The 27,986-nt window shown below is 43.9% G+C and overlaps 1 protein-coding gene across 1 annotated transcript; it reads right to left on the reverse strand.

Annotated features, from left to right (window-relative positions):
• Positions 1 to 38: 38 nt before the first annotated feature.
• Positions 39 to 27,889, reverse strand: thbs3a (thrombospondin 3a). The gene is made up of 23 exons (XM_086312560.1): positions 24,229 to 27,889; positions 19,747 to 19,953; positions 15,375 to 15,628; positions 14,657 to 14,759; positions 14,468 to 14,494; positions 14,296 to 14,378; positions 12,866 to 12,917; positions 12,634 to 12,782; positions 12,076 to 12,213; positions 11,242 to 11,316; positions 10,440 to 10,592; positions 9,465 to 9,575; positions 9,203 to 9,310; positions 8,966 to 9,125; positions 8,628 to 8,746; positions 8,176 to 8,228; positions 6,845 to 7,026; positions 6,137 to 6,315; positions 5,802 to 5,850; positions 5,522 to 5,718; positions 5,183 to 5,355; positions 3,393 to 3,532; positions 39 to 1,918 (listed from the first exon to the last, which is right to left on the reverse strand). Exons 1-23 carry the CDS (start codon positions 24,308 to 24,310, stop codon positions 1,857 to 1,859), a joined length of 2,856 nt encoding a protein of 951 aa, XP_086168686.1. The 5' UTR covers positions 24,311 to 27,889; the 3' UTR covers positions 39 to 1,856.
• Positions 27,890 to 27,986: the final 97 nt, after the last annotated feature.

Genomic DNA, 27,986 nt, shown 5'->3' on the forward strand with positions numbered 1-27,986 from the left:
AAAATAACTTAAAGCAAAAATTGGGAAACGTGAAGTCCGAAGTCTTTATATTAAGGCCATCAGTCAAACATACTGTTTGTTCTGGGTCTAAACAGAGCGCGTTGTGTGTGACATCTTCTTTTGCGCATGCGGCCGCTTTGAGCGTTCACACTAGAGCGCGTTTGCTGTCGCATTTTATTTGTAGTGTGAACGAGCAGACAAAAAAATCGGATTTGATCAAAAAATCTGAATTGAGCATCAAGACCTGCAGAGTGAACGCAGCCTATGAACATCTGCTTTCTGCTCGTGGCTTCTTACGCGTCCTCCAATGCAGAAACACTGACAGCAAGAAGAAAGCTGCTCGTCAGTGCTTCAGTTAGCTCGTACGTGTGATTGAATTATTTACTTTTTTTTGTCATCATCTGTCAACCATAACACGTGTGTGATAATATCTTTGTCTCTAAATAAAAACGAATTGGTCATTTCAAACAGAAGTAGCCTTTTGAATCGTCTGTGTGGTTGATAATTGTGACAGCTGAATAGTTTAAGGAGCGATTTGCTTCATGTGCAAACGCATGTGCATGCGCTGATCTCTGTGCGCAGGGCAGCGCTGCAGGCAGATGCAAAGATGCAAAACGTGCAGCAGCAGGTGCATCAGTCTGAGCGCCTCTGCTAAGAAATCATGAAACGTGAAACCAGGATTGTAGGAAAAGTCATGGTTGGGTTTATTTCAACAAACATATTACATTACATTTGAAGAAACACAAAACATACATTTCACTTTTTGTTTGAATCAGACTTCTCTGTAACGTTAGCTTATCAGGTCTCAGCACGAGAGGTTTGTGTTTGCCGCTCAGTTAAACTGACACAATCTGATTTTTTTTAAAAAGGTCCAAAAATAATTCAGAAATCTTTGTTCCTTCTTCTTTGTTTAAGAGGACGCACACTGTTTTGGAAATGAAGTCTGTGTGTGTGTTTCTGGCTGTCAGGATGCTGATTTATACGTCTTTGTCTGATTTAAACATCGGTGATGAACATGAACGCGAAATAAACCCAGATCAGTAACAAGCAGAGAGAGGAGAGTCTGGGGGAACACGACGAGCGCGCCGACATGTCATCGAGATGAAGCAACAAGCTTTCACGCTGCATCGCTGTTCAGATATAAAAGAAGCAAATCTGGATTATTTCGTTCGCTAGAGCTTCACAGCAAACTGGACAGGAGATGATCGAGGATGCAGGCTCACGAGAAAAATGAAACAGGAATATTCACGGAGTGAAGCTGCTGTTCTTCACTCTTACTTAGCTTCAGCTGCAGATGGAAAAGTCCTAGAACCACCGTGAGGGCGCTAATGTGATTTTAGCGGCAGTTGTGACTTTGGCTTCCAAAGAAATTCAAGATAAACCCTCCAAAGGTTTAGTGATGTCACGTGTACGTGACGTGCATACTGACACATTTTGGTTCGAACTCGTTCTCCATTTCGCTCCGGTTATTAATGAGACAGACTGAGATGCGCAGCTTCTCCTACAGTTAAAAAAAGGTACATATCATTACTATCATACACTAAATGTTAACGTGGACCTATTCTTCTTCTCTTTAGTTTCTGTCGTATGTTTCCATGTTTATATTAAAAAACCGAGACACTCAAACGTCACGTAGAAGGACCCCGATGATGCGTTCAGGTGCTTCCCCCAGACTGTTCGCTCTTTGGTTGCTTTCTCTCCTTCGCTTCATTCGTGACACACACATAAACACACTCATTCAGACTGGACTTTCTCAGCTGGCGTTCAGACTACAGTTAAAGTGGGTTCAGAGAAGCTGTGTGTGTACTCGTTTTAATGGTGTGTGTGGGGTTGTGTTAACAGTCCCTCTGCAGCTCTCAGACCTGAATGTGCATCAGAACTTGTTTACGATGAGTCTGGAAGTCTTCAGGCACCGTGTCTGGAATAAAGAAGGAAATGAGCAGAAAGTTCATCAGTTGTCAGAGTCAGCAGGTTGTACTTCCTGCAGATACCGACTGAAAAGTGGACACAAGTCTTTAAGCCCTGATCTCATTGGGATTTTTTTTAGTTCTGCAGACATGAGAGGTAAAATGAATAGGAAGGACGATGGGTTATTAAATATTAATGCATGTGAGCTTCTAATTGTGCATAATTTTGGGCCTTTCCTCTGAGTATTTCATTTCAGGAACAAACACCAGCCTGCTTGTAGATGAAACTATGGCATCAATTTGAAAATCTTAAAGACATCTTTATGGAGTTATCAGTGTGTTCACAAACCTTTCAGAAAACTTGACCTCTGGACTAGTAGATGCATGGTAACAATTTGAAAATCCTACGTTGACTCGTTCTCTAGTTATCGTATTTACCAACTAGGATGTGCACCCTTTCTGTAGATCCAAGGAGTGCTGACAGTATTCAGTCAGCCTTTTACGGCCGAGGGGTAAAAATGATAGCAGGAGGATTGTTTAGATTAATAATATTTTTAAAAGTTCAAAAAAGCTTCTAAAATTCCAAAATACTGGTTCCTCCTCAATTATCACATTTACAAGCTTTTCAGAAAACCTGACCCCCAACCTTGAGGTCGAGGTGACTGAGATTTTCAGTAGACATCAGCAGGGAGACGACAACATTCATCAGCCTTTTACGGCCAAAAGTAAAAACCCTGCCTCACTACAGATTAGCCAATCTCCCATTCAAGATCATCTTCCTTCCTCTGGGCCAGTACAGAGGTGCACTGCACTTGTACTGGTGTAACTGTGATATGCGCTGGACCTGTGCGTCAAAACAGTGATCCTTTAACAAGTGTTCACTTTGTGGATGAAGTCACAACGAGCCAAATGGGACAACAGCTCCAAGTGGTGAGCAAAGACTAAGTTGGTGTAACAGCAGGGAAATAAAAAGTGTTCACATTTCACAGATTTTCACAACTCCATGAATCATCAAACTCTTGGGTCAGTCCTCACCAGGTTCCTGACAAGGTGCCTCTGTACTTGGGAACTGTGGACTCTTGAGCTGAAAACTGCTTGGTGGCAGCTGCAGATCCAGCTCTCATCAGTCGTGATGATCCTTGAAACAACGCTAGGATCCCTTCAGGACAGAAGCTGGTGTTTGCATGTTTGTGGTCAGAACGAGCTTCCAGGAAGTCATCCAGCCATGCGAGAAGAGGATCTTGGATCAGTGGTATTTAAATCAGGCAAGGTTTTGGGATTTTATGGGCTTGTTTTAAGAACTTCTTGTATGTTCGGGGAAAAACTGAAAAGTCTGAAGGTGAATCGGTGTCACTGGTAACACAATCGTCCACTTCAACACGGCAGTGACATATTAGCACCGTAAAAGGCTTATCAAAATATTCCAGGACTCCCCAGAAACAAATAAAACGACAAAATAATGCCAAGCAGGGTCGGCGGTCCTACCATTGCATCTGTAGCGCAGGTTGGACCAGATGATGTTTTCCTGGGAGAAGCAGAAGACACCGAGCCGTCCTCCTCTCATGGTGGTGTCGACCACAACGCCAGAGTCTGCCACCACGCGTGTCCCTTCAAACAGCTTTACCCTAAAACCACAGGAACACGGCGATGCTCCAGGTTAGAAGCCAATCATTCCTATGGATGAATACTAGCATCAGGCATCAGGCGAGCAAATAAATGATTCTCGGGTAAATGATCGGTAAGGATTGTAAATCCAGCAGCTTCAGAGATGAAAATGCAAACACTCCAGAAGATAACTGCTGTGATGTTTGGAGACAGAAGTTTCCTAAAGATAAACATGAACTCTGGAACGCTCCGAGGCAGAACCCGAACCCAAGCTTGAAATACAAGCCTGTTAGAAACCAAACATTGCTTGGGATAAATAATAGATCGGACTGGGAATTACGTGGATAGAGTGTATGAAGTAGGATGAAAACCTAATTTTCACATAATGTCTGTAATAAATAAGTAAACGGTTTTTTTCTCATTTTCTGAATATTTGTGCCACATTTGGACAAATCATCAGACGTACTAAGTTTTAATGAAACGATGCAAACAGATTGGAGGTAAAACCTTCATTTCTGCACTCTTTATTTTCAGTCACATGTCCAAACTGCACAGAAAGTCTCAGCAGCAGCTCTGAAGTACTGAGCTGAAAAATGCAAAGACAGAGTGCGAACAACCTGGGACTCTCTCTCTTTAACGACTCTCTGAAGAGACTTTCTGAAAACCTCCTCCTCCTCCTGCCTCGCTGCCTTTATTTCTTTGCTTTTCTCTTTCTCCTCCTGACCGGCTGAAGAATGTGAATCCAGACCTTTTTTTAATCTGCTGCCATTTCCAAAAACGTAAACGTTTTGAGAATCGTGACACTCACTGGAAGAACCAGAATCTGATCATTTATCCTTCAGTGAGCGTTGCAACACTGTAACATTTAATATCAATCAATCTAATATATACAAATGTATTACAGAAATAAAACAGCACGGAGGAAGAGTGTAACTTTGAGTCGATCTGCGTCAGGCTCACTTTTCGGTAACGTGACTCGAGGTCTTATCAACGACTGATTTAGCACTTCGAGTGGGTACAGTAGATATTTTACGGGATAAAGTTTTTCAGTGTGTCGCCGTCTCTCCGTATGATCTGCATATCAATGGCCTCGGAGGTGGATTCTTGCCAGGGCTTTGGTCGTCATGGAGACGAGTACAATGGAGTACCGGGGGGCCCCGAAGCCACAAAGAAGTTTCAGAGGGTGAAGAATGCAGTAAAGAGAAAAGAAAGAAAGAGACAGAAAATAGATGAGCGTGAGGGACACAGCTGCAGGCTGAGGGAGTACTACAGAGTACTGCAGTATCTGCACTTAGTATATATAATAAATTTGTGCTACAACATGAGTACTCACTGTTACAGAGTACTGTAGTATCTGCACAAGTGAAGATCTTTTAACAAAGCTGCAAGGTGTGAGTACAACAGAGTATATCGAGGCTACTGCAGTATTTGTTCTACAGATTATTCATATCTTTACTACAGCAGAATATATACTGCAGGCTTTAGTACTACACTAAAAAACAGAGTTAAAACCACAGAGCGAGAGTACTACATAGTACTCAAGTTCCAGTCCTGCACTCTGCATGTGCTATGGAGTACATCCAAATAAGAGTGTAGTACAGGATACTGTCACACTGCAGTATTTAAGATACTTTAGTCAGACCTCCCTGAGGGTCTGCCTGTGCTCTCACCTGATGTATCCCACCTGCGGTCGGTGGCTGAGCTGCCAGCGGTAGGACGTTTTGTCCATCCAGCCGGTGTTTCGCGGGTCCTTCCAGAGCAGCTTCACCTCTCCAGATGTATCTCCCGTGTGCCACAAGGCATTCCTCAGGAACTCACCTGGTCCGGTCCGAGACTTTACCGCCTGCAGGATGAACACAGGGAGAAAGTTCAGGGGGTGCAACGTCCTGAATGAGACAACTGAACTCTTCAAGAATGACCAGCAGGCATTACAACCTGCCAACACATGATGCAATACTGGTTTCTGCTGATTAAATGTGCATTAAAGGACAGTAGAAGAGAGTAGAAACCTTGAGCTGCAGTGCGGGCTGGGCCATGGCTCTGAAAGGTATGGATTGCCAGTAAGCCTGCTCTGTCTGTTTCCACATCACCACATAGAAGCTGGATGAATCCTGGTAGCCAAAGATGAAGCCAGCGTAGTCGTCGTCCGTAACCGTGTTGACGTGGAACGTTCCCTCGAAGTCAACGCCATTAAATGCCGTGTAGCCTGCAGACAAACGGAGGAGGTGATGATCTGCTCGAGGACCAGAGGACAGCTGTGAATTCTCCACTTTAAAGTGGAACTCGTACCTACGGCTAAACCAGGATCGCTGTTCATCGTCTGGACAATCTCCATACCCTGATGAAAGAGCATCGAGATCACACAGGCAGTTATTGTTTATAGCCTGAGACAAATATGGTAGTAGAGTCCAGCTGGTGCTGGAAATGAGCAAAATAGGCACCCTTGTTGTGCTTCCAGTCCACCAGAAAGAAACGTTAGTATCAGTTACATCTTCTTGTTAATGCTTTTACCGACTGTTTAACACCAATGGACAAGCGATTATACACATTTTCTAGTAAAGAACAGGTGGAGAAACAGTTGTACTTGATAACCAGCCATATTCACATAAGACTACCAAAGTTACCTGATTCAGCACCACCCAGTTGGGGTCAATCTGTGCGTCACCCTCCGGGTCCAGGATGACAGTCTGATAGGCTCTGAAGTCTGTCAGAGTGACCTCGGCACTCTCCGGGCACACATCGAACAAATCCATCACAGCGTCGTTATCAAAGTCGTTCTCACAGACATCTCCGATACCGTTCACTGCAGACGGACACGATGGAGCGGTTTAAATCTAGACCTTCGCAGGATTTCTATGAATAAAGTTACTTCTCTGTGCAGACGACACAGTTCTATTTACTGCCAGAAAAACACAGTTCACAGCTTTGCTACTGTTGACCTGTACATTCAAAATTCACTGAGGGTAATACCAACATTAGAAACACTTTGATGGCAAATACAACAAAACAACATGAATGTAGCTCCAACAAAAGACTTGTGGTAAACGCATCAGGGAACTTGGGCCACATCTGAATGCAGACATTACTACACCGATATGTAACCAGGATGTTAAAATCCTTGGAAACTAAAAGTATACATTTTATAATAAACTATTCAGTAAGAATATAAAAGTAATAATCACACAGAAAATGTAAACTTCAAGAGGTTAATTGTAACTAACCCGAGTCTAATTTTCTATCATATTTTCTGCTCTTTAAAAAAGAATAAATGGATGGTACACAGCAGCAGGTTCTGGTTGTTTAGCCTTTGTGGGCTTTTATATGATTGTTACCATCTGAGTCTTTCTGATTGGGGTTAACGATCAGTCTGCAGTTGTCGTAGTCATCGAGGATGCCGTCGTTGTCATCGTCGTGGTCGCAGTCATCTCCCAGGCCGTCGTTATCGGAGTCCAGCTGGGAGCTGTTGGGGATGTCTGGACAGTTGTCTCTGCTGTCCTGGTGACCGTCGCCGTCCCTACAGATGTTAAATAAGCGACCGTGTTTCGCCTTTAATGAGCAGGTTTCTGTTTTTAGAATTACTGTCCATTTTTAAACATGGAACTGTGTGCCCACTAAAGCCTGGCTATGAAAGTGAGTCAGTCTCCATAGACTTCAATATTTTCTTCTAATTAGAGGTGTGGCCAATTTTAGTGACACAGCTGGCTTGTAGCTCGAGGCTGTCATAAGACATAAGACTGATATACTGTATTCCTACCCTTAAATGTATGTTAATAAAACATACTTACATTTATCAGAAACAGCCTGTTTGACAGGAATTGAAACTAATTGAAAATAAAAATGAAATCACTTCAAACAAAGACATTTTCATTTTTTAATCTACAGTGTAATTTAGATCCAAAGTAATCCCATTTATTCCCAATTTCATTTACCTTACAATATAAAGCCCCCTCCCTGAGCAGATGGCCCCGCCCCTCCCTGAGCCTGGTTCTGTCGGAGGTTTCTTCCTGTTAAAAGGGAGTTTTTCCTTCCCACTGTCACCAAAGTGCTGCTCATAGGGGGTCATATGATTGTTGGGTTTTTCTCTGTATGTATTATTGTAGGGTCTACTGTACAATATAAAGCGCCTTGAGGCGACTGTTGTTGTGATTTGGCGCTGAATAAATAAAATAACATTGAATGGATCCCATGAAAACTCAACTGCAACTAGAAAACAAGTTTACATCATTTTTTAATTTTCATTGCATTTTTAAATGTTTTATGGCATCAAAAAATAGAAAACTAAAATAGATCTGTGTGTGTGTGTGTGTGTGTGTTCCTGTCTAGCTATCTTTGTGAGGACTGAAATCTGCATTCTACTATACTTGTGAGGACACACTCACCGGTCCTCACAAGTTTGAAGGCGTTTTTGAGGCTCAAAATGAGGTTTTAGTGTCAGGGTTACAATTAGGTTATGGTTAGGTTTAGAGTAAGGGTTAGGCATTCATTTTTAATGGTTAGGGTTAAGGTAAGGGGCTAGGGAAACCATTATGTCAATGAAGGTCCTCACTAAGATAGCTGAAGGGGGTTTTGTGTGTGTGCGTGCGTGCGTGCGTGCGTGCGTGCGTGCGTGTGTGTGTGTGTGTGTGCGTGCGTGCGTGCGTGTGTGTGTGTTTTCCAAACATACGTGTCCAGGTTGGTGTCGCAAACGTCTCCGACCAGGTCGTTGTCTACATCAGTCTGAAGAAGAAAGAAGACAGACTGTAACCTCTGACCTTTCTGCTATTGCTAGTTACAAACACAAAACAGTTGTTACTGAGTTATTTGTGCACACCGTGTTACACTGTCTCTGTTTACTGCTGAAACGCACAGAAATGCTGTTTTTACATCGAGCTGTTATTCATCAGCCGCCTCAGTTGTGAGTTGTTGGTGTGACCTTTTAATTCTTTTGACTTTCTCACAACTAAAAAAGTCACAACAACAACAAAGATGCAATACGCAAATACTTTTCAAAACATTTCTCAGCATTAACATTTAGTGTTTTTTGTTTGCGATTTTTATTAAAACAAATTTAAATTCCATGTGTGATTATTTATGTCCAATAAAACGTAGCGTGCCACAGGGCCTGAGTGTTTGTACCTGCATTGGGTTGCTGAGCTCAGGACAGCTGTCGCAGGCGTCTCCGACTCCATCTCTGTCTCTGTCTGTCTGCATCGGGTTCGGTACCTTTGGACAGTTATCCAGAACGTTGGGAATACCTGGACACAAAGCCATTCACCAGTCTTGTTTAATGGTTATAAATGGCATTCATGCAGCACTGTGGCTTCACCAGTTTGCATGTTTTTGTAAATAAACAGCCTTAAAGACAAACTTCTAGAGCTTAATTTGCTTCACAGCTCTTGTAGTTCCTGTTCTTTGTCTCTAGAGGGCAATATAGAGTCACGTGTCTCCTGCGAGGTCTGATGGCAGTTTCTAACCGTCTCCGTCGATATCCTGGTCGCAGGCGTCTCCCTGTCCGTTGTTGTCTGTGTCTTTCTGGTCGCTGTTGGGGACGTTGGGACAGTTATCACAGGCATCTCCGAATGAGTCGCTGTCCGAGTTCTGCTGGTCTTTGTTAGGAACCAAACGACAGTTATCCTGAAGGCCAGAGGACATGTCACATGACCACATCACAGCCACGACAGCCACTGACAGACGCATTCGCGGTCTCTAACCTCCACGTTTTTGATGCCGTCCCCGTCAGCGTCCTCATCACACTGGTCTCCGATCCCGTCGTTATCGGCGTCCTCTTGGCCAGAGTTTGGTGTGAACACACAGTTGTCCTGGTGGACAAAGACAGCAGGTAACACACACACATACATCACAGTCCAAATTACTTTTTAGAGTTTAATTACTAAATTAATCAAATGACCTATTATCAGTCAACAACAGCTGATCGCATGTGACACGATACAGTGATAGTGTCATATGTCTGACCTGTTTGCAGTGTTTGTCGTTGTCCATGCAGGGCAGAGAGCGGTCGGGATACCCGTCAATGTCCGTGTCCATACCGCACGTGTTCCCGTTGCCGGCCCAGCCCACATTACACTGGAAACACACACGTGACAAAACAGGATCATCCAGGTGATTCTCTGGTCTGTTTACATGAAACTGCAAATATATCTGAAAAACTAAGTACAAAGGCGTAAAACTTCTTATTGTAAAGACAACATTACGGTGGACGTCCACCGTACTTTATTAGCTGTTAATGGTTTGTCTGACCTTTTCCAACTTCAGATGAACCACCGCCTCATTTACTGACAATGTGTGCACCAGGAGGATGATTATATGCTCTAAATGTTGAGAACTTTGTGACAGCTCAGGACAGACTTGAGGCAATACGACCTTATTGGTGCTATCATAAAACCGAAGCTTTTCTTTCTGTTTAACTAAATCAAAAAGGTTAATTAACGCTTCTGCATTTTTCATTAGTTTTTAATTTCAACCCTAATCATGAGTGGGTTTGTTTTAACTCGTTATATCCATAATTTTGTAATCTATGTCGTATTGACAGAGGAATATTTAAGACGAAGCGGTATTAAAACACAGTATCAAAAAAAGATCCACCATTGAACAAGTTTGACCAAATTAAAAACACTAAACCCAAAGAAACGTCACGTATATATGTGTTGGTTTTCATTTTTTCTGGTCACTTTTCATAAAGCACTACTCCAAAATGCCACTAGAGGGCGGTGTGGATTAGTTTACATTGAGCTGAGCTCAGTGAGCTGTGAAGCGTGATGACAGTTAGTAGTAAACAATGCAGATGTAGTCGACTGTTTGGAAGTTTTTTAGGTTTGGTGTCATTGCTCCTCTGAGGAGCATCATGTTCATAAAGGTAATTTGTGTGGAAACATGGATCGTTACATGACAGTTACATAAACTCGAAACAATCAGGTCTGATGTCCTCACCCTGCAGGCAACCTCTCCGTTCCTCTCCATGGCACAGTGGGCGTTGATGTCACAGGGGTTAAAGGTCAGTGCAGCACAGGACTTCCTAGGGAAGCATCCTGATGTTTGGTTACCGAGAAAACCAGGTTTACAGCCTCCACATTTGTACGAGCCCTGAGGGGAGAGAGAAATATAACGTAGCAGTTACAGCTGGATCTCCACCAGAGGGCGCTGTTTCTCAGCTAAAGCCCCTTTTCCAGTAGTAGCTACTCGGATCGAGTCGCCACGGCTTGCCACTGCTCGACTCGGATCGACTGGTTTTCCATTACAATCGAGTACCACCTGATGTGTGTGGTCATCGTCATAGCAACATGGCAGAGCATCCCGTGACAAAATTAGTATGCAACATCCAGTTAACAATATACCTGCTGCTCGGTCTGCGGCTTTTCGTCAAAATCGGGAACACGGCATTGTTTCTGTAGCTGCTTCTCTCGTTGTCGGGTTTCAAAAATGGCAGTTTTGATTTTCCTGAACGAGACGCTCTCATGACTCATCGAGTGACGCCACTAAGCAGCCAATTGCACACAGTCTGATGATGTCACCTTTTAGTACCTGCTCAGATCACTTGGAACTCCGGTTGAGCAGGTACTAATTTATTAGCTGGTACCAGGTACTATGACTATGGAAAACTGTGGCAAGTCCATCCGAATAGGTACTAATGGAAAAGGGGCTGAAGAGAACAACGTGCAAGTAAATTTATGTTCTCGGCAAAGACATCACAGGAATTTTTATCTGTGTGAAGAGAACAGAGATGTGAACTCACCACAGTGTTGACGCACACAGAGTTTGGCACGCAGGCGTCAGGTAGATCAACACATTCATCAATGTCCACACAGTCCTGAGAAACAGATTCAGGTTTTCAGAACACTTTTCTCTGCAGACACGTTGGCTCATCGTGCAGGAAAAGCACAGGTCGAACTGTTTTTCCACTTATGTGAAGCACGGCCAGAGTGCTGCTCACTGTCGGGGCTCATTTACAGGGACACCTGATGTACTTGTTAAAAACAAGTTTAAAAAACTACAAAAATGCTCTCTCTCTCTCTCTCTCTCTCTCTCTCTCTCTCTCTCTCTCTCTCTCTCTATCTATCTATCTATCTATATATATATAGATAGATAGATAGATAGATAGATAGATAGATAGATAGATAGATAGATAGATAGATAGATATGAGTACGCACACAGTGGTCATTTACAGTGAATTTTGCCATATGTACTCAAACTTTCTATTTTTTTCTATTGTTTCCGTTTATTCTTTTCTCCAAAAGTTATTTTTAATTGTTTCCAGCTGCATTTTCCTTTTATAAACACATCCAGCGCTCGGGCTGTAAAACAGTGTGAAGTCTGGATACAGCAGACATGCTGACACAAAACTGTATCCACCCATAAAGGTACAGTGAAAGAGAGAAAACAAGCACACCTTTGTGTGTGTGTGTGTGTGTGTGTGTGTGTGTGTGTGTGTGTGTGTGTGTGTGTGTGTGTAAGAGAGAGAGAGAGACCCCGGGACAGAGAAATAAATCCAGAGTTGAAGTTAAAAAAAAAAAGAGTTAAACTGAGTGCCAGTGGAAAATTAAAAATAAGTGCAGTCTATTGCCTGACCTGTTTGTGCGTCTTAGCGTAGTCCAGTCCAGTTCCTGACAGTGGCGCCCCCCACAGGCCTGGAGGACATGGCTGACAGCTGAACCCCCCAGCTGTGTTCACACAGGCTTGGGGAGAGAAACATGGCTGCACATCGCACTAAGACAGAGAAGACGGGTGTTACTGAAACACACATCTGGCTTTACAAACATATACCGTGCGTAGTTGTGCTTATTCTAAAGTGACAGCTTCTTCTTTTTCTTCTTTTCCGTATTATGTATGTACTATTCCAGTGATCAATGTTCAAATAATGAGGTCAGTTTATGCGAAAGCCAAAAGCCAAGGATTCATTTTTTCTACTCCTACATCTGTATGATGTCAGTAAGTGAGGATATCCCTAATATGGTCATCTGCCTGCTGTTTGTGAAGGGCAGCCAATCAGAAAAGATTTGATTCAAAGAAGGAGGAGTTAAAACAGTACGGTCTGAGAATAAAAACACAGAGCTGGAAATAGGCCGAGCACACCCCCAATGTGCAGTACTGGCATTGTTGTCTGTTGAAGTGTAGTTGCATTGTTACCTCATCAATGTCCCTGCAGTGTGTCCCATTGCCAGTGGTTCCAGGTGGACAGGGACCACAGGTGTATCCAGGGTAGTGCAGACTCTCCATGCAGGACACGCCTTTGTGACAAGGGTTAGGAAAGCAGCGGGAACGAGGCTCATGGAAACCTGCGACAGAGACGCTGAGAGTCAGAGCTTCCTCGCATTTCAAACTCAAACTACGAGGAGGACAAAGAGCACCGCCATCTCACCGCAAACCTGACACTCCAGGATGGTGTTCCTGATCAGAGACATCTCCTTCACCTGCGGACCATGACAACACACCAATAAGCTTTTCAGGTTATGCCACTTCTCTCCCTTTACCTCACTGTATTTGTGTGTATTTAAATTTATACATCTCACTCTTGGTGAACTGAGAGCTGAGCATAAAAGAAAGGTCCTCAGTTTACTGGTTGAGCTACGTCCCAACCCTCACCTGTGGTTATGAGCTCTGGGTAGTGACTGCAAACTGAGATCAGGGATATGTCACACAGTGGAAATTTGGTTGTATTGCAAGTTTTTAGTTTGTTATTTGACATTGTTTTAATCCACTGTGTACTGGCTGCGCATGGGATAAATTAGTTGATCATGGATGTAAAGATGGATGGATGGACGGACAGATGGTTGGATGGATGGATGGATTGACAGATGGTTGGATGGATGGATGGATGGATGGATGGATGGATGGGTGGATGGACGGACAGACGGATGGATGGATGGATGGATGGATGGATGGATGGATGGATGGATGGATGGATGGATGGACGGACAGATGGTTGGATGGATGGATGGATGGATGGATGGACGGACAGATGGATGGATGGACGGACAGATGGTTGGATGGATGGATGGATGGATGGATGGATGGATGGATGGACGGACGGACAGATGGATGGATGGATGGATGGACAGATGGATGGATGGATGGATGGATGGGTGGATGGACGGACAGATGGTTGGATGGATGGATGGATGGGTGGATGGACGGACAGATGGTTGGATGGATGGATGGATGGATGGATGGATGGATGGATGGATGGATGGATGGATGGACGGACAGATGGTTGGATGGACGGACAGATGGTTGGATGGACGGATGGATGGATGGATGGATGGATGGATGGATGGACGGACAGATGGTTGGATGGATGGATGGATGGATGGATGGATGGACGGACGGACAGATGGATGGATGGACAGATGGACGGACGGACGGACGGACGGATGGACAGGGGCGACCGTGGCTCAGGGGGTTGGGAATCGCATCTGTAACCGGAAGGTCGCCGGTTCGATCCCTGGGCTCTCTGTCCTGGTCGTTGTGTCCCTGGGCAAGACACTTTACCCTACTTGACTACTGGTCTTGGCCAGAGGGGCCGATGGCGCGATATGGCAGCCTCACTTCTGTCAGTCTGCCCCAGGGCAGCTGTGGCTACAACTGTAGCTTGCCTCCACCAGTGTATGAATGTGAGAGTGAATGAATAGTGGCATTGTAAAGCACTTTGGGTGCCTTGAAAAGTGCTATATAAATCCAATCCATTATTATTACAGATGGACGGACGGACGGATGGATGGATGGATGTACTCCCTGAAACATGAAAGTCTACCAACAGAAGACTTTTTCTCACCTGTTTGTCTGCCTCACCTGTTCTCTGATGTCCTGTCGCAGCTCTCCCAGGATCTGATTAAAGATAATGAGCTGGCCAATCAGAGCCTTGGTGTGGTCACCTGACAGGAAACGTATAGTCAGTGATCAGAAATCAGCTCAAATGTGATTATTGGTTTTGATTATTTGCATAAAAAAAAGCAAATCTCACCCAGGATGGAGTTCACCTCGCCGCTCACTGGAAGAGAAAGAATTCATCACTGTTTATTAATGTCACACAGGGTATAATTGATTACAGTTAGAAAATGATCAGCTGGAGTGTAAAGCTGCAGGAGAAACCAGCTCTCTCTGAAGGTCTGAGTGCAGAGAGCCACACTGAGTGAGATCTCAGTGAGCTGACCTGAGTTATAGGATGACGAGTCTCCTTGGAACGGGCAGTCAGTCAGAGATCCAGCTTTAGCAACGCTGCCCCCTAAAGCCATCATGAGGGACACCAAAGCCCCCTGAAACAAAGAAGAAGAGAAAGTGTGGAACAGAGCAAGAACTGTGAGGGAACCGTTCCCTTCATTTATCAAAATGTGTTCCTCACTCTCACGTTGAAGCTCAGACGCAGTTAAACTGGCAGAGGGCTGTAATTAGCACGCCCTTTAATTGGGTTTTTTCCTCATGTGAAGTGCAGACACTGACGAATGTTCCACTGGCGGTGCTGCCCATCACTGCTTTATTCACTCTCCTCTGTGCTCGTCCCCGTGCTGGCTCATGCACAAAGGCCCTTTCAGATGGGATTTATTTCTCTGAGGGAGGTGGAGTGATTTTAATATTACCTGCCCCACTTAGTGATTTTAATCCAGAGTTTATGCGACTCATTTTTCACCCCCTCTTTCACAAATAATTACCTCCTGCTTTTTCAGCAAACTGGCTGCTCGTCAGGTAATTTAAACCCTGTTCTTCTACTTCACAGTAAAAGTCTCATCTGTATTTCCACAGCCTGAAGCAGTGTCTTCAAAAATCCAGTTTAGTCCAACCAGCAGTTACCCCTGACACATCCTTCTATTTCAAAAACACTCATAATATTTCCTTAATCACTGAACAGATCGTTAATTTTCTGCTGCTCCAACCTGGAGTCGGGCGTAAGTCTTCTGCCCGTGTCTAATCTCCACCATCTCCACCTCTCTGGGCAGGGGAACCAGCGGCGGCAGGCCCTGGCTGGAGTCAGCCAGTCGGCAGTCAACATACAGCTCCATGTTGATGTTGTTACGCTGCAGGCCACCGACTCTCAGGATGATGGAGTGAGTCCGTCCATCAGCCAGGTTAGCGTTCTGCATGTTCACGGTGTGGACCTTCCCGTCAGCTTTGACGTAACGAACCAGGACTGAAGAACCAGAAGAACATGGACGGTAGAACAAAAGATAGTAAAAGAAAGGAGAGGAGAGAGAAGTCGCAGTTGGAGCAGAAATAGATGGAGTAGAAGAAGAGGAGAAAAAAATGAACAGTTTGACGTTTGGTTTAAATGCATCATGATCACAAACACGGCATCAGGTATTTTATAGACTTACATATAAAGCATAGCTCTGTTTTTATAGGGTTTATATTAAGATAACGCAGAGCCGCTGGTTAGAGATTATAGATGACCACCTTGTAATTTGCAGTTTGATCTAACAGTGGCAGTATTAAGTCATTGCAACAACACCTATAATTAGACACAATAATGATATAGAAGTATCATGAAGGTTTAGTGTTAAGCGGCATTTTCTGTCACATGTCAGAGAACCAAGTCGGCCAGATTTTATTTTCATATATTACCTGCTGTAGTGCCATTTGTGGCAGCATTTTGAGTTGCTATATGTCAATACAGCCATTATATCCCAGATGTTAATAATATGTTTGCATTAAGTCCATAGTAACTACATAAATTACAAAACAAAGTGCAATAAACTAGGTTTATATTTAGTTGCATGAAATATTTTCCAAACACTGGAAATTTATTTTGAGTGTCTTTACATTTTTGAGATGCACCAATTTTTATAAACTGCAGGAAAAATGAAAATAAATAATTTGTGAACATTTTGCAAAAAAAAGCATCAAAATAAACTATTTCCAACAACAGTGCAGTTTAAGTCCTGAGCCTCCAACAAAATGACACAGACAGGCCAACATGACTCACAAACACCAGCAAACCTTCGAAAGGCCCCGCAGGGAAAAACTATGTTTCCCGCAAAAATGACATCACTTCCGGTTTTGGCAAGTGAGGGCGGTCGTGCGATAGCTTGCGCTGACGTTTATTCCAACGTTGATCGGCTCGGCAAAGCGTGTTTCTCGATTATAATGTTTTTGTTGTTTCCAGCGCTTTTTATGCGGTTTTTAAAAAAAGACATTTCTGGAAGGAAACTGTGACCTGAGACAAGCTGAATGCGTGTTGCTTAAGTACGCTCCTCCGGTTTCATATGCAAAAAAATTAATTATTGCGCTAGCTTATGTGGCTGCAATTCTAACGGGATTTAGAAATAGTTACACAAATGGGCTTTAACCTCCTGGACATCACATTTTGGGTTATTTAGACCAAAAAACTCAATTTTGCTCTACAAGGGCCTGATATCCACTTACAAGAACATTATCCTGCTACTGTTCTATCAAATATTTTAAATGAATATCCTCATATGTGGCTCTTAATAAGGTAAAAATCTGGTAATTCTTTGTTTTTACATTCATCAGGTCCCAATCAGCCCAAATATCAAAGAGAAATTAAAAATGCTGCTGTGGGAGAGTTCGGGTCTCAGGAGGTTATAGAGGACAGCTCTGCAGATGAGAACAAACCTGAGAGATGTTGATGAAAGAAAAATAGAACTCATCGATATTAGACTGCAGTACTGAGCAAATATTAATCCAGTCTTTAACTCCTATCTGTCTTCTACACAGAAAGTGTTACTAAGATACAAATAAGAAAGTTATTTATGAGGGTCAACAGGAGGAAATCATCCACAGCTTACTCATAAAGACAGGAACTGCCCATGCTCTAATTTCTAAATGCTTTTGTTTGAAAGTAGGCGATCAGGGCAACGGTTCCGTGGATGAGAAAATGGAAGAAGCGTAACGGAAAAAATTAAAAAGAATAAACAGTCTGAAGGAGCGGATGGCTGGCAGCTCGCAGCAGCAGGAAGAAGGAGCTCTGCTGACCAATAAAAACATGAGAAGCACCAAGAAAATAAAACTACCAGGATAAAATAACTGTGGTGGCGTAAAGATAAAAGTTATAGTTGTATCTTATTTCTCTGTCCCACAGAGCTGCGCTCAGTTCAACATAAATTACTGTCACCAGAGAACCCAGTGCAGATTCATCCGCTGCTGGAAATAGTCCCATTATTGGCCTATTTTCAAGGCGAGGAGGCTCTCTGGAAAATTTGTGTGGATCATATTCAGACTAAAGCATTTTGAGACAGCTAAATCACGAGGTCAAAGGTCGGCCTAAGCCAAAACACAGACACAGAGTAGTTTATGAAACATGGAGTCTGATTACAGCAATCATGTAGTTAGAGCAGCTGCAGGCAGTCTGTCATTATCAGGATGAAGAAGATTATAAAACGACAACAGAACCAGATTCCTGTGCCGGCCCGGCGGAGACCAGCTGATCAGACCAGACTGCACCCGCCCAGCACAGAGCCACGTGAACGTCATTCAGAGCTGAACCATCAGAGCGCAGTGTTCAGTTTCAGCTTCATTAAACATCATTGAGCTCGGCGTGATTACCAGCTCTGTAATCAGCCACCGTCTCAGTTCTGCAGGACTCAGAGTTTCCACAGATCTTCAGTCTGTCAGGCTCAGCTGTGTGTTTGATGTGGCAGACATGCGTGGAGTCTGCAGGTTAAATGTGTCACTCAGTGGAAACGTCACATCTTAGTGTCTGCATCTTTACAGCCCATGTGCTCCTGGACCAGCTGATGTATTTTATTTGCCACTTGTGGGAAAACTACATCAGAATGTATCAATAGGTTCATATTTGATTTTTTGACAACAGATTTTTCCTCCATGTCTAACTGTCAGTGGACAATCTGTGAGAAATTTCTGCTGTTCAACCTTTATGACAGGTAAGAAGGAGACGCTGCACCTCGAGTGGACGTAGATGGTGACGTAGTCCTGAAGTTATATACATTTTCATCTATAGCAAAGACAAGAGGGCGTGCAAGAGACTGATGTCACAAACTGAAACCTGAGAGAGCGGCCTGTGCAGAACCAGAAATTCCAATACATTCAATTCAATTTTATTCACACAGTGCCAGATCACAAAGTCGCCTCAAGGTGCTTTATATTGTAAGGTAGACCCTACAATAACATACAGGGAAAACCCAACAATCATATGACCCCCTGTGAGCAGCACTTTGGCGACAGTGGGAAGGAAAAACTCCCTTTTAACAGGAAGAAACCTCCGGCAGAACCAGGCTCAGGGAGGGGCGGGGCCATCTGCTGTGATTGGTTGGTGTGAGAGAAGGAAGACAGGATAAAGACATGCTGTGGAAGAAACAGATGAACAAACAAGTGTGACGGAAAACTCTGTGCACTTTCTGATGAGCTGTTTAGGTCAGAGTCTGACTCTGGGGAACTCCAGGCCTCGAGAGCCGGTGTCCTGCAGCTTTTAATATCACCCTGGGCCAACACACCTGAATTACATGATTAGTTCACTACCAGGCCTCCGGAGGACTTCAAGACATGTCGAGGAGGTCATTTAGCCGTTTAAATCAGCTGTGTTGGATCAAGGGCACATCTAAAACCTGCAGGACACCGGCCCCCGAGGCTTGGAGTTCCCCACCCCTGGAGCACAGGAAATTAAAGTGTAGTTTAACCTGTGGAATATTAAAGACTGCTTTTGTCCCCAGATTGTTCAGTGTCTCTCTGGTGAGTGGAGTGTGCAGGATGATTGGTGGAAACGGTGTGAATAACTCTAACAAGCCTGTCATAACGGTTTTTACTTCCTCCATCATCATCATCAGCTGAATGATTTTAATGAAACATCTTCAACAACAACTAAAACCTTTGCAGTGACCATCACACCTCCTGAAGAACCCCACAGAGTCTCGGGATTCCTCAGTGATCTGTGGAACCTCCTTACTGCTCCACGGTACGGTGCGTTACTCTCCAGGGCCCCGTGGGTTCAAAGGTAAAATAAAACGTTTCTGTCAGATGTCACAGAAACACTGTGGACCAGCTGCTAAGCTAAAGACGCCACATTTCCTTCCTTTCTTTCCTTGTCCTGAACCTGCTACGTCGACCCTCTTGGTGAGGTGTTTCCTCTCAGTGAAGTATTCGAACCGCAGCCTTCATGCTTTCATGGAAAGCTTTTACAGCTCTGCTGTTTCATTTCAACAAAATCCATCCTGACACTTTTGGGATCTGTGGAAAGTTTAAGATTTCCAGCAGAGTTTAAAATAAAGAGGATTTGGATGGTGTTTGGATCAGAGCTGGAGTCAGATGAGGGTGAGCTGCTACACGTCCACCAACCTTTGTTGATCTTCCCCATGATGGCGACCTCCAGGTACTTCCTGTTGTCCTGCTTGCTGTAGATGCCCAGCAGAACTCCTCCGAGCTTTGCCGGCAGCCTGAACGTGGACACCACGTAGATGTCACTGAGTGCGCTCAGACCACCAGACAGCTTCTCCACCGCTGCAACGCTCTGCTTCGAGTCCTGCAGACCCAACACGTCGATCACTGAGGAGCAGGAAAGAGTGCACACAAGTGTTTCGTTAACACGAGAGTCCGTTAGCTCAGAAACCTCAAAGAGAAAAAAGCTGAACTGGTTTTTGACTCCTGTTCAGATTTCATCAGAGACACCGTGAGACAAATCTGACACTCAAAGGACTCACACAGGAATCGAACCACTGCCCCAAACAGCCAATCAACGGCCAAACTGGAAATTAGAAATCATGTTGTAGTGACAGCTGTGGACAAAGACCCACCGTGTGATCGCAGAGATATCTCTGTACTGATTATCTTAGCAAAGATGCAGAGAAGAATCCTGTTTTACTTTCTCGTCACTACTAATTAATCCACATGTCACAGAAATGTAACTTGTATAAAAAGATAACCAACAACAACAACCATAAGTAAAGAATGACACAATAAAAACATCTGGTTATAACAGGCATCAAAACTAAGAAATAAAGCGATGAGGGAATTCGCTCATTTCCAGATGTTTTCGATTTGTTGAGAAAGTCATCAAATAGAAGAACTTTTTTCTTTTTATTACATTCAACACCAGGGCAGATGTTTGGCAAGTCTCTTTTGTTTTGATCGTCGACAACATGAAACGCGTTAGGTTTTGGTCTCAGTTTCAGAACCTTTACATACAATCAGCACACTTTTAACATCTGGAAAAGTGCCGGGCGGCGTCAGGTCGATGCCAAAGCCTGGCAGCATATTTTAAGACGTTCTGTGGTGACGTAGAAACAGATACTGCCTCGAAATGATTGATGCTAAGGCTGAAAGTTCAACACTAAAAATCATAAACTCTGTGATCGCCTGCTGAGCTGTCCAAGGTACACGCCGCCTCTCTCTCCAGCCAGCTGGGATCAGCTCCTGCCCTCAGGACGCTCTCCAGAATAAAGCAGACATAACTGATGGATAAATGGAAATCATTTAGAAAGATGTAGGAGACCCACCGTCGCCCCCATTTTCCTTAAAGACCATCTTTATTGGTTTCTTCTTCATTTTTTTTATTAGAATCATATGAGGATCTGAGCATCTAACAGCTAATATCTGACTTTCTTGTGACCTTTGCACGTTTAAATTAGACTCCAAGTCACAACAATACTGAGTTAAAGCTTCCTTTTTAACATCTGAAACTTCCTGCAATCACTCAACTGCTCAGACTGCAAAACGAGACAACAGATGCATTTCTGCACCTCAGCTGGATTTGTACAGACGCATGAAGGTGGTTTACATCTCCCCTCTTGTTCTCACTGGGTGTCTCTAATTGTTGCTCCTCCCACTGTGGATTTAACAGTGATGATTTCAAACACACCAGAAAATTCTGGGCGAGGATCACATGAGTCAGAGCGGCTGCTGCGGTTTAATGTCACCGAGACAAATAGATGAGATTCCTCTGGGAGCTAAAATATTGTCTGAACATCGCAAAGGATGCAAGAATATTGTTCTTTAATACTTGACTCAAAGAAAAAACCTCGCCTGATCTAAGATAAATGGAACCTGTGCTCCATGAATGCTCTTTCGAGACAAATAAAAATACAAAAGTTAATCCGTATCCTTACACAGAATAGGCGTGGTTCAGGAGTACCTAAGAAATCTCTACCCTGAGTGAGCTGCATACAAAACCGATTAGGGACCACCAATGCAGGAACACAAAAGTGAAGCTGCTCAGCAGAACGGCTCTTTCCAAGCAGCTACGGTCTGATGACAGAAGGCGAGATAGAGATCAATCAGGGCAAGGGCCGGCTTGCCTTGATTGACACTAATCAGCACACAGAGCAGAGCAGTGTGCGAGGTGCTGTCGGCTATGCTGAAAGCAGTGACTCACTTTACCTGCTGATACATGAACCGACGCAGCAAACTTCAACGTGCAGCTTCCAGGTTTTTATTGTGAAACTAAGCTACGTTGGTGAGCTCGACTCAGGAAGTTTCTGATCAGTCCATCTGCTGAACACAAACACCACAGAGGAAGAACAACACAGACAGCTGATAATCCTGCCGCCCCTCCACCCTCACACCAGCCAGGATGTCTTAGTCCAATAACAACAGATGACTCCTGATGTTTTAAAACAAACCCCAACAATCTTCAAACTGGAGACTAGTGTAGCACCTGAACCTCCGCAGAAAGAGGAGTCAGCTCCATGCAGCCCGCAGGAGGGGGCTCAGACCATAAACATCTGGCTGGAACCAGTTTAAGCTCAATTTACTGGTTTCACAAAGGTGGCTCAGTGTTAGACACAGTAACAGGTCAGAGCATCACGCAGACACAGCTGACGCTAAAACTGATCCCAGTGCAGAGGCTTTAAAACGCAGAAGAGTCGTGAAACCAGCAGGCGACCCCACAGTGGCCACGCCCACCTTTCAGTCTGCAGACTTAACACTTGGTCCTAAATAAAGTCACTCCTGCAAACGTTAAACACCTTTTCTCAGATCACTTGACTGAGTAGTTTCTTTTTGATAGTTTGTTGGTCGTTTCTTAAAAGCAACAGAATCTCTGCCTCGCCTCCAAAACCCTGCTTTCCATGTTTTAATGGTAATAAAGTATTTGTTAATAAAATGAAAGATTTAAAGATGATCTCTGTCTGCACTGGGCTTACGTCACAGAAAATGAATCCTTAGCAGACGGGGAACCCCTTTCAAGTCCTCGCTTTTAGTCCAAATCTCTTGCAGCTGTTTTCCAGAAGATAAAATTGAAAAGATTAAAAAAAATGTTGTTGGAAACCCAGAAAGTTACTATAAACAATCCCAAAGTGGAAGAAAGCAGTGAAAGCGCTGACACACTGAGGAAGCTTTCTTCTCATCAGATTGTTTTAAACACTTGAAAAATAGGAGCAGTGATCCTGCTGATCTATAACATCTGTTCCTCTTTATTAGGCCACTGTGAAGATGGTCTCTCAGCCCAGAGTCAGCAGAGGTCCGCACCTCAGTCCTGAACTCCTTGCTCGGTTTTTATTTGGTGTCTGTGTCTGTGTTTCTCTTTAGTCTGAGTGAATCTGTCCTCACAAAAAAATAAAATCATTACAATTCACCCCAATATGCAGCTGCTGTGTTTTATGTAACATTCATCGGTGAGCAGCAGCTGCTGTCACTGTGGATTACACAGCATGTGCAATATGGACACCTTTTGTGTTCTTTAATGTTTTCTGTATTATTCCAAAAAGGACTTTGGAAAGTTAGGTATGATTAAAAATCTGGATCTCTAAGACCACAGACTGTATGTAGAAGATGGACATGGCTGCCATGACATCATCCACTGGTTTTGGACTCCACATTTTAAAGGTTCAGTGTTAGTGACTTAGAAACGACCTCATTCAGTTATCAGCTAGTGCTAGCTGGCTCCCTTTGCCAGCTGGCTGCATCACTATTTATTACTATAATGGACTAATAACGCACTCAGCAGGACTGGAGTCTTTAGCAGGCACTGATGTTATTATCAGACTATAATTCAGATAACTAAACGCTCCATCATGGACGTGAGGCCTGAGGTGAGACCTTCGTCAGCTTCCACCTGCTGTTCAAACTTCCTCAGCAGCACACTTTGTTTCACAGAAACAGCATCCTGAGCCGAACACGTCCTCGGGATGTTTTAGACCATCTCACTCTGTCTCCGGGACTGGAAATCCAAACTAAAATATCCAGGTTGTGCATCCATAATCACCTTTTCACTGCCTTACTAAAATTTCTGACTTCAGGTGATCGACTGATATCTGATACAGTCTCAAGAACTTTTATTAAAGAAATAAAACATTTTAATTTGAGTAATTCATGAGTATAGATTAGTTTTTAATAGGTTTAAGAACAGAAAGGGAGATTTTACACCACCTGGTTAGAAGGTGTAATAATGAAAAGCTTATTAATACATTTAATATAAATGTAGAACACATTTACCTTTTTTCCATAAAATCGTAAGACCAACACTAAAACAGTATCAGTAATGATTTATTTGTTATTAATAAACCCGTTTGCTATGAACTCATAACCTGAAAGCTGGTCGTGCAATATTAGTAACACAAACCTGGTATTAACATTAATAAACACCATTTATTAAAGAGCAGTTTTTCAATGTATTTGCTAAGTTTGCTAAAACTGTGTGTAGCGTTGAAACAATATTAGTAACGTGCTCGGAGTTAATAAAATCAGCAGCTATAGTTAATGTGTCACTACGAAGTGTACTAAAGCAGTACTTCAGTGCAGTACTCGAGGATTACAACTACTTCCCATCCCATTTTACTCGGTTTCAGTTACAGCATCAGCTGCAGGTTGGTTCGGTTCTCTGACCTTGGACGTCCGGTCCGTCCGGGACTCCCGCAGCGAGCTGAGCGCCGATGAGTGACAGCAGAACCGGGACACACCAACCCATGCTGGACCTCAAAGAACCGGCTCTGGAAACTTTAAACCGGAGATCCCGGAGGTACAGAAACCCGTGCAGGTCCCACGCGATGCTGGACTTGGGGGAACCGAAGGAGAACCCGAGGAGCTCTCCAAAGAAGGTCGGAGAAGCTGGAGGACGGAGAGGGGAGCAGGGGCAGTTTCAGCCAGGAGGAAGGAGCAAGAGGACCGAGAGAGCAGGCTGTATCCACACCGACGAACAGCAGCGGTGAGCGGTGAGGAGAGGAGCCGAAGCACCGCAGGACAAACCGAGCAACTGACGGGCGGGTTCACGAGCACAGCTGGAAACTGCTGCTGGCGCGCGCTCAAGTCGTGCGCGCGACCCGAGAGCAACAATAACAATAAAAGAAAATCAAATTAATTCAACTTTAAAAACAACAACAAAGTAAAAACAGAGAAAGGAAGTTTTTTTCATAGGTTAAAGTTTTCTTTTCTTGAAGTGAAACATCTGCACTTCACTTTTTTGGATAACAAACAGAGAAGCAGCTCGGATCAGATTACATAACAGCGAATAAGGGGTCGAGAATCAGTTTAGTGCCTGATGGCTGCAGCTGTGAGGGCAGTAAACAGATCACTCCTCCATCCATCACAGCAGGTCAGAGGTCAGGTGTCAGAGGTCAGGAGCTGCCTCCCAGGAGCTCTGATGTCCGTACCACCTTTGTGTTCTGGGACCCTCATTCAGTCCTGCAGGGGGCCAGCTGAGGGTCCAGGGCCAGACTGTGACACCCCCGGGTGCAGGGTCCTTGTGTGAGTTCAGAAAATAATTTACAAGAAGAATTAGAAGAAAAACGTCCAGAAGTTCAGGAAGTGGACCTCTGTTGAATCCTTTTGGATGGCTAATGGAACTAGCTGAAAAAACACACATGGCATGCTGTGCGATACGTCCCACGTGTTTGTACTTCAGTGTCCATACGGATTTTATTAGCCTGATACTGCAGTGATTTGCAATTTAATTCAATTATATTTATACAGCGCCAAATCACAAGTCAGCTTAAGGTTCTTTATATTGTAACATAAAGACCCTACAATAGTACACACAGAGAAAAACCCAACAATCGTATGACCCCCTGTGAGAAAGCACTTTGGCGACAGTGGGAAGGAAAAACTCCCTTTTAACAGGAAGAAACCTCCAGCAGAACCAGGCTCAGGGAGGGGCGGTTGGGGGATCGTCTTTACAGGCTGAGACCTCAGTCTAAAGTCTGTGTGTGATCTCCAGCGATGGGCAGTAATGCATTACTGTAATCCGATTACTTTTTCAAGTAACAAGTAATGTAAGGGATTACTATTGCAAAAAAAGTAATTTGATTACTGTTACTTTCCCGTAAGCAAGCTGCGTTATGATGACATTATTTTATTTTATATGCAGGAAATAGGTTTAAATGTTAAACAATTTCTTCAAGTCAAAGACTGTTGAATATAATTTATTTTCTGCTTGATGCATAAAATTAAAAGTTTAAAAGTAATTAAACAAGTTTTAAAAAGAGGCTTTCCATTTGATTCAATTTTATATGACGATTAGGCATAAAAATTAGAATTGGGCTGAAAGGTCTGTTGCTTTATTACGTATTCAGGTTGTGTATCATGTTTTTAAAAAGTAACTAAGTAACTAATTACTTTTGATCAGCAAAAAATGTAAGTAATCAGTAAAGCAACTGGATTACTTTTTTGAAGAAGTAATCAGTAATTAGTTACTAATTACTTTTTTAAGCTGTCTGAACTAAATTGTTTGGTTGGTGGGTGGGCGTGTCTTAGATGGGTGGGCGTGTCTTAGATGGGCAGGCTGTACTGAAGGATTCATGTGTGAAGAATTACTCAAGGCCAAGCTGGCACAGACTGAGAGGCATCAAGAGGTCGCAGGGCCCTGCAGCCAAACAAACACACATGAAAACATCCATGGATTCATGATTTTAATGTTTCTAAAGTCCTCATCACAAACATGACTGAACATGAAGCGCTGGAGGTTTCCAGGCTCCCGTCCTGATGTAAAGGAGAGAAGCGAACTTCAGTGAAAACGTAACGTGGGAGTGATTCTCGATGAAATCAGCAACACAAAGAAGGCGAGCTCTCGGTTTCTGCTGCGGTCCTCCCTGCATGCCTCCTCTCACGCTTTCAGACTGTTTGTTTCTGACTCCAGCACGTTGCCATGGAAACTCGTGTTTAACAGCAGGTGAGGGGAGGAAGGAAACGCCACCTCTCCACCTCCAGACCTCCGGCTCCTTTTTGCCTCCTCAGTCTGAAGCAGAAGTGTGTGAGGAGGGAAAAAGTGTCACACAGAGTTTGTAATTCTGTCTTAACTGCGTCTGGAGAAAGAATCCAGCTCCTCAAACTGCTTCCAGATCAGTCATTAAGCCCAGCAGAGCAGGAGGGGGGGGGGGGCACGCACGTTAACAGCATGCAGCACAGAAGCCAGGCCAGGATTCCTGTGAGGTGGCGTCATGTGCAGCTGTACGTCCCCGGGGTCCAGACCCGGTCAGGATGGGTGGAGTCTCGGGGCGGAGGGGTGGCTCAAAAACATTCATTTCTATTATCCTGACATGTGGATGTTGTCTGCTGTTGTTTCATTGTCCAGTTTACGGTAAAATCACCTCTCGTGACCTCTCGTTTCAGTCAGAGTGAGTCCAGATGATTCTTACTTCTCATTTTCAGCAACATGTTTTCATTCCTAAACTAGTAGAGTGGCTTAGCATGATTACCAGCTCAAACAATAATCCTTATTTATCTTACAGCGCACTGTGACGCAGCTCCCCAGTTTCAAACTGTCTGGAAACTTTATTCTGATTGGCTCAGAAGATTTGAACAGAAGCGAGAAGGGAGCATACTTGATCAAATAAACATCACGTTGTATTAAATAAGACCTCAAATTGCTGCTGGAGATAAACTCCATCAGAGGTCACGGAAATGAGCGGAAGAGTCACCGTGCTGTCGTGGAACCAAGACGGTGAAGCTCGGGTTCGGATTTGGGAACGAATCCATGTGTGTGAATGAGACAGAAGCAGGGAAGGAGAGACAGAGGAGTTTAAATACCTGGGCTCCAAAGCAACAGACAGCACACAAGAGAGGTGAAGAGGAGTGGGTGGAGACGGGAGCCGTTTATTGTGACAGGATAGTTTAAAGATGGAGGCAAGACCTGCTGTGATGTATCGTTTGGAGACGCCGGAGGCCAAACTGAAGATGTTCTTGAGCGGGATGGACGGGATTAGAAATGAGCGCGTGCAGAGGAGGGAGGCGGGGATGGAGCTTTCAGGCAGGAAGAGAAGAGCATGGATGAAGGAGGACATGCAGAAGCATGACAGAGGAGGATGCTGGGATAGGAGGAGATGGAGGCAGATGATCTGCTGTGGCGCCCCCTACAGCGAGCAACCAGAAGAAAAAGTAGTAGTTGGTGACTGGAACCACGCTGGAAATGTGGTAATTTGGACCAAAATCAATGAAACTCCAGGTTGAAAGCCGGTAGAATTCCAGCATGAATAACAACTGGTAACGAGTCGTTGTTATATGTGCTGGTTTAGGCGCTCTTCTGCTTCTGTGCACCTCCCCTCTGTCATTCGCTGATAACTTCCACAGATGAAGTGAAGGCAGCTGCTGGTGACTTTGATTATATGGAGAAAAAAAATCATTTAAGCCACAAAACAACAAATGAACCCAAA

This window comes from Aulonocara sp. 'chitande type north' Nkhata Bay, linkage group LG11 (assembly GCF_057382095.1).
Source record: "Aulonocara sp. 'chitande type north' Nkhata Bay isolate Kocher_YH1m ecotype deep benthic linkage group LG11, A_spYH_male_GT1.1, whole genome shotgun sequence".
NCBI classification, from domain to species: Eukaryota; Metazoa; Chordata; class Actinopteri; order Cichliformes; family Cichlidae; genus Aulonocara; species Aulonocara sp. 'chitande type north' Nkhata Bay.

Bases quoted from the DNA above. Each gene is read 5' to 3' on its own strand.
- thbs3a (XM_086312560.1), bottom strand. From the start codon at position 24,310: ATGGGTTGGTGTGTCCCGGTTCTGCTGTCACTCATCGGCGCTCAGCTC. The intron at 15,629-19,746 runs GTTGGTGGACGT...CTGGTTCTTCAG, and splicing joins CATGGGGAAGATCAACAAAG to TCCTGGTTCGTTACGTCAAA. The intron at 11,317-12,075 runs GTCAGGCAATAG...TCTGTTTCTCAG, and splicing joins ACGCTAAGACGCACAAACAG to GACTGTGTGGACATTGATGA.